At 25.8% G+C, this 6,567-nt stretch overlaps 2 protein-coding genes across 2 annotated transcripts in view, besides 8 other annotated features; both read right to left on the bottom strand.

The window, feature by feature from the left end:
* The window catches only part of EDI_315870 (uncharacterized protein), a gene marked incomplete at both ends in the record, with an annotated part of 5,346 nt that extends 929 nt beyond the window's left edge, over positions 1-4,417 (bottom strand). The window contains one exon of the mRNA XM_001733234.1: positions 1-4,417. This exon is cut by the window's left edge and continues 929 nt beyond it. Coding sequence (XP_001733286.1) covers positions 1-4,417 — 4,417 coding nt within the window.
* Positions 908-969: a sequence feature (AT_rich).
* Positions 1,988-2,034: a sequence feature (AT_rich).
* Positions 2,086-2,106: a sequence feature (AT_rich).
* Positions 2,551-2,571: a sequence feature (AT_rich).
* A 43-nt stretch (positions 4,418-4,460) lies between the features above and the next one.
* Positions 4,461-4,509: a sequence feature (AT_rich).
* Positions 4,510-4,546: 37 nt separating this feature from the next.
* Positions 4,547-6,070, bottom strand: EDI_315860 (EH domain-containing protein, putative; the record flags this gene model as incomplete). Its single annotated transcript, XM_001735281.1, has 1 exon — positions 4,547-6,070. The coding sequence occupies one exon, from the start codon at positions 6,068-6,070 to the stop codon at positions 4,547-4,549; it is 1,524 nt and encodes a 507-aa protein (XP_001735333.1).
* Positions 5,837-5,861: a sequence feature (AT_rich).
* Positions 6,071-6,135: 65 nt separating the features above from the next.
* Positions 6,136-6,157: a sequence feature (AT_rich).
* Positions 6,158-6,237: 80 nt separating this feature from the next.
* Positions 6,238-6,286: a sequence feature (AT_rich).
* The last annotated feature ends 281 nt before the right edge of the window (positions 6,287-6,567 follow it).

Below are 6,567 nucleotides of genomic sequence, written 5' to 3'. Positions count from 1 at the left end.
CAAATGCAATATACTTATTACATACAAAATATGCATGGTAGGTCTCTCCCAGTTCACTTTTCTTTTTACGATTTATTATGTTAATATTTTCTAAATTGTTTGCCTTTCCACAAGTAAAAGGAAATATAATTCCATCCAACCCATCTACATAAATATCTGTCTTTGAATCAAATGACATAATACTTACTTCTGATAAAATTGTTTCATTTTTATTTGGAATATAAAGACTACCACCATTAAATGAAATTTTAGCTCTTTTTTCTATTGAAATACTTCCCTGTATTAGATCAATTAACCCATTTGGTTCAAGGTCTATTGTTCCATTTACAATAAGTTGACCATTTATAGTTATTGGATATGTTATAGGCCAATTTTCTGATGTAACTGTTCCAGCTATTTTAACTTTCGTTCCAACTAATGATTTGATAATAAGATTATTAGATATAATCTCTACTTCTTTTGTATTTAATGTTCCAATTGACCCTGTCATTTCAATACTTCCACTCTCCATCGATAGTTGTGAAATAATAACATCCTTACCAGTGATTTTTTTAATTGAAGATGTTAATGTAATAGATTCAACATATCCTTCAATATCATTTAACTCTGTTATATTTTCATCATTAAAGTTTAATAAACATTCATTTGATTTACAAGGACAAAATGGTGATGAATAACTAGCGTTAGAATAACTGATTTTACCTTCTCCTGTTATTGTACATGTTAATTGTATTGGTGGTTGTTTATTATCTGGACAAGCAAATAAATGAGTATTTGCATATCTCAAATAAACAGAATCCATTGAATCAATAATAAAAGCATCTTTTACATTTGATTGTGCAATTAATTTGCAATCAGTAATACTGTTAACAACTACAATACATTCTTTTGTAGTTAATTTACCTGCTATTATATGATAATAATTATTTGTAAGTATTTGATTATTTAAAATTAAACTATTATAAATTTCAACATCGTTATCAATAGACATATGAGTTAATAAACCATCTATAATATTAATTGGTTCTTTACTGTTTATAGAACTGTCTGACATTTCAATGTATTTAATCGTTACATTTTTTAATGTTAATTCTAGAGATGGTCCAGTTTGATATACTGTTAATGACTGTACGTTATTAACTGTAAGTACTGCATCTCCCCAAACTGAAACAGAATTACCTTTACTTATTGTTAAGTCTTTTGAAACTATTAATTGGGTGATAGTTAATTGATCACCTCCAAATATAAAATTAGGAGGATAATTAATAATATTTGTAATTAACCCATTATCATAGTTATATGATGTTTGATCATACTCACTAAAATCAAGTGTACAACTTATTTCAAAAATACCATTTATATTAGAAGTACATGGATTTTCTGGAATTTTTACAGTATTGCCTGAGCATACATACCACTGAATTCCTTTTTTACATATCCATGATTCAGCGTTATTACATGACGCCTTCCCATTAAAAATATCAAAAAATTCCATTTCTTGTTTAGAATTAACAGATGTTGTAGTGATATCATATAATTTTTGACATGTTTCTAATTTATCAACTATTTCTAAAGAATCAAAATATAGTGCACTAATAGAAGTTATTATTGATGTAGCTAATTTTACTTTTGCATGTAATGTTTTTGGAATTGTTTTAAAAATAACAGTTCCTTCATTATATAAAACAGTATCAAAAAATGAATTGATTATTAATTTATGTCCTTCTTTAATGAAATATGAACAATTACTAGATCCATATAATGTAATTTCTCCTTCAATTATAATTGTTCCAGAAGTACATTGAATTGTTTCAACTATTTGTTTTCCTTTTAGTGTTAAATTACCATTTGAAAAAATTTTTAAAGAAGGTAATGAAATAGATGGTTCATCATCTACACTTGTAATAACTGAATTCATTTGTGTAGTTATTACTAAAGGTGAAGTGAATAAAGATTTTGGTGTAGCTAATGAGAGAGTACTATCAGGATTTAAATAAATACCTTTATTAATATAATAAAAATCATATTTTATTTGACCGTTAATAATAAATGAACAAAATGAACATGAAGTTGATGAACATGGAGTATTTTTATTATAATTATATTCAGTTAAGAATTCATTTTTATTTGAGTTAATAGTACATTGAATTAAGGGACATAAATTATCATTAAATGTTTGAGTAGATAAAATTAAAATAGAATTTAAACAAGCCCATTTATAAGTAGAAGGAAAAGAATTAATTGAGTTAGAGATTTGAGATGAATAAATAATAGATTTATCGATTTCATTATCTCCTTTTATAAAAGAAGACTTTAATGTTTCATCAACCATTTTAGAAATAGTTAATTCTGAAGACCTTAACAATGAATTAGTACTTTTATGCCATTCAGTATTAATTAAACCATTATTTATATTAACTACTCCTGATGAAATAAGATAATTTGTATCAATTGAATTAATATCTGTATTTATAACAGTAAGTTTTTTAATTTGATCAATATAATAACTATTAAGATATGAATTATCAATTACAATTTCTCCAACACCAGAAATATATTTAATATTAATATCTTTTGTTTTATCTAGTGTATCAAAACTTAATACAATATTTTCATTTCCTAAAATCATTGAATAATTATAATAACTCTTTGAAAAAATAATATTTCCCGTTAATTGTTCTAAACTAACTCTCATACCATTATAAGGACAATTTTGAAATAAACCTATTTCATAATTATAATTATTTGTTATATCAATTGGTGACGTTAACCCTTTTTTTAGACAACAAAGAGGTAATGACCTTTGACAATCCCCTGTATATTTATCTTTAATTGAAACAAATACAACACTATTGTTACATGCAAAATGAGCAGAACCATCAGTTAATTGAGTAAATTCGAAATTAGAAGTATAACCATCGAATAAAGTATATTGAGATGAATAACTTTTATAATAAAATGCATTCCCAAAAATAAATTTTGCATTTCTTCTTAATATAATTCCTCTATCATTTTGATCAAAAATACCTAGTTGTGATACTCTTGTTTCAGTATAACTATTGTCTTGTCCTACAAATACTTTTTTATGATAAATAAGTTGTCCAACTTCAACCTTTCCTTCTGTAGAAATAATACCATTTTCTTTAAATTCAATACTTTCAAATACTCCTTGTTTAATTTCAGCTTCTTTAAAAAATATTAGTGAATTATCATTTGATGTTTGTTGTAGTGTAAATGAACCATTAAAATAATAAGTACCATGTCCAATAGAAATAAGATATTCATTAATATTTGAGTTAATAAGATTAGCTGTACTTTTAGTTGAACCTTCAATGATTGAAACAATAAGACCATCAACTACTATATTAACATGAATATTTCCAAGAATAATTTTATTAATTTTTGGATATCCATCTTTAGCTGGATCAAATTTTCCGGTATAGTCATTAACATTTAATTTTGTAAAATCATAATTACAATATTTAAGGTCTTCATCATTTGAACCACATGGACAATAAACAGTATTATCATTTAAATAATCATGAGTAGTCATTGAATCTTTAAGTTCAAGAATAGTACATTTAGCATCAGGATTAAAATATCTTGTATATTTATCACAATCAACAGAAGAACTTGCATAAATATGATTTCTACAATATGAATGTACGCCAATAATGTTTATCTTAGAAATTATATATGTTGCTACAATTACTGTATCTCCATATGTTGGAAATGTTATTTGGTTTACTTTAATTTCAGAGTTTGATAAAATATTAGAAATAAATAATATTCCTGAACTTATTGTTTCTACTGTAAGTAATGTATTTACCTTTAATGTTTTTTTAAGTTCAATAGATTTGGTACTTGCAAAATGTAAAGTACTGCATTCCATAGCTAAATTTAATACTTCTACTTCATTTAATTTTATATCTTCAGAAAGTATAGCACTTCCATCATTAATAATTAATGAATTGTCTTTATTAGAATTACCAAGCACCAAATTTGAAGCAATAACATTAATATAATTTAATACACCACTTTTTATAGTAATACTTTTAGTCCCTTCATTAACAATTAAATTACAATTTTTCATCATAACATTTCCAAGAGATAAAACAGATGAATTGATAATTGTTAATGAACCATTTTTTTCAACAATAAAATTATTAGTTATTAATGACTTCTGTGTCATGTCAATTTTCTCTATATTCCCGATGACTGTTATTGATTCAACATTAATATCAATTCCAAACACTAATGTCAATTGATCTGTATTAATAACTAAATTTGTACTTGAAGTAAGGCAACCTTGCGGATAAAAACTATTTTCGTTAATAGTCCCCTGATAATCTTTAATAACACATTGACCATTAACTAATGTAATGATAAATATTGAAATAAGAAATGATTGAATCATCTTTTTATTTTTTTAAGTTTTCTTTTTAAAACTTAAAGAAGTCTTAATTAAATTATAGTTTTATTTATTAAAAAAAAATAGATAAATAATTAGAGTGAAGAGAATGTCTTATTTCTACTAATAAGTATTTTATTCAACTGGTGGAAGATTATCAGGATATCCTCCTGATTGTAATAATGTTCTAACTAATGCCTTTGCAAGAATGTATTGATGTGCATTTAATGCTCCTTCCTTTCCTGAATCTGCAATTGACCAAATCTTTTGAAGATCCTTCTTATCTGCTCCACTAGCCATTAATGGTGCAAAACAATCTTTACCAAGTACTTTACCAACTTCATTCTTTGGTAATTTATCAAATTCTTTTTGATATGAATTCATTTCATCTTCACTAACATCAAGAGTAATACAACATTTTTCAAAGTTACTTGAAACTTCAAATGGATTAGTATGAGTTGATAAATCATCTTCCATTGGGAATTTTTTCAATAATAATGGAATTTGAGTTCCAAGAGCATCATCAACTGCATTAACCACTCTTAAGTCTAATTTAGGGAACTTAGAAAAATCACAATTTTCTAATCGTTCTCTATACACATCAATTGGTGGGAAATCACCAATAGCTAAATTATATCTTTTCATAACAGTATTGAAAACAGTATTCAAATCCTTTAATAATTCTGCCTTCTTCTTATCTTTACCAAATGTTGGCATTTGTTCACGAAGATATGATGTAATATATGCATTTGTTTTAGCTAATCGTGCACGTTTACATAATTCATTAACTTTACGAACAGTAGCTTGTTTTGGTAATGCATGAAGATCATACATTAAATCATCACGTTCTTTTTCAAATAATCCAGTAAATAATGATTCTTTAAATGGTTGATCCCAAAATGAAGAGACATAAACTCTAAGACATTCTGGTGTTTGCATAACTTTACCAAGTGACCACATGAGAGCACCATAAACTCTCATTAATTGTTGTGAATCAATAGAATCTGCTTTATTCAATACAAGTCTCATTTTTTCAGAATGTTTCTTAACAGCTTCAATAACTCCTTTAAATTCATCAGAAATATCTAATTTATGTGCATCAAATACAAGTACAATCATATCAGCTCTTTCAGCAAACCATCTTACAACTTCATTAAAATCATATGATCTACCAATTCTTTGTTTTTCTCCAGATAAAACACCTGGAGAATCAATAAAAGTTAAATGTTCAAGAAGTGGAAGATTACAAAATGATCCATTAAACTTAGCCATAAAATCATTACCAAACTTAGACAATGAAGTAAATGGTTTATCTGATTGAACACATAAAGTATTACCTGGAATATTAGTAGAATTAGGTCCATGCATAATAGCTGCAAATCCATCAGTAGTTGGTTCAGGGCCAATATGAGAGCCTGGGTAATCATAATTTAATAAATAATTAATAAAAGTGGTTTTACCAGTAGAATATTGACCAAGGAATAAAACCATTGGCTTTGCGTCAAAGTCAGCCTGTCTCATAAGAGGTGAGATTAAATAGTCATACTTATATTCAGCCTCTAATTTTTTAATTTTTTCATCATAGATTTTCTTGATACCATCAATAACTGAAACATAAGTAGGATCTACAGGTTGTTTTTGATTTTTCTTACCAAACATATTTTCTTAAGATAACGTAAATTTTTAGTTTAAAGTTCATTAACTTCTATTACTATAGATTTTTCTTTTAAAATAATAAATATAATACAATTTACTATACTAGTTGTTAAATATTAATATCAACGAATCATCTGTGACTCTTCTATTCCAATTACTTTTTTTTGATGTTTTTATTTTTTTTTTTTTAATAATGTTATTTAATAACAAAATAAAAAACCTCATATAGAATTATTTTGGGATATCATTAGAGGAAATTAAAAAAAAAAGAAATATCATTAGAGGAAATTAAAAAAAAAAAAGAAGAGGGTTGTTCAGCTGTTCGTGGCGGTAACGTGGAACCAATACTAAGAAAAGTGGCAAAAAGAATATTATTTTAAGAAAGGAAAATGATAAAACAAACCGAAAATAATATAAAATATACAAATGATGGGAACTTTTCTTTTTTGGAAACTACTTTGTCAACCCTTTAAAACCCTCAAGCCACGTTATAGGATGAC

This window comes from Entamoeba dispar, genomic scaffold (assembly GCF_000209125.1).
Source record: "Entamoeba dispar SAW760 scf_1105229459009 genomic scaffold, whole genome shotgun sequence".
Classification (NCBI taxonomy): Eukaryota; Evosea; order Mastigamoebida; family Endamoebidae; genus Entamoeba; species Entamoeba dispar.
Note: the sequence above shows the minus strand (reverse complement) of the source record. Positions and strands in the feature narration are given on the sequence as shown.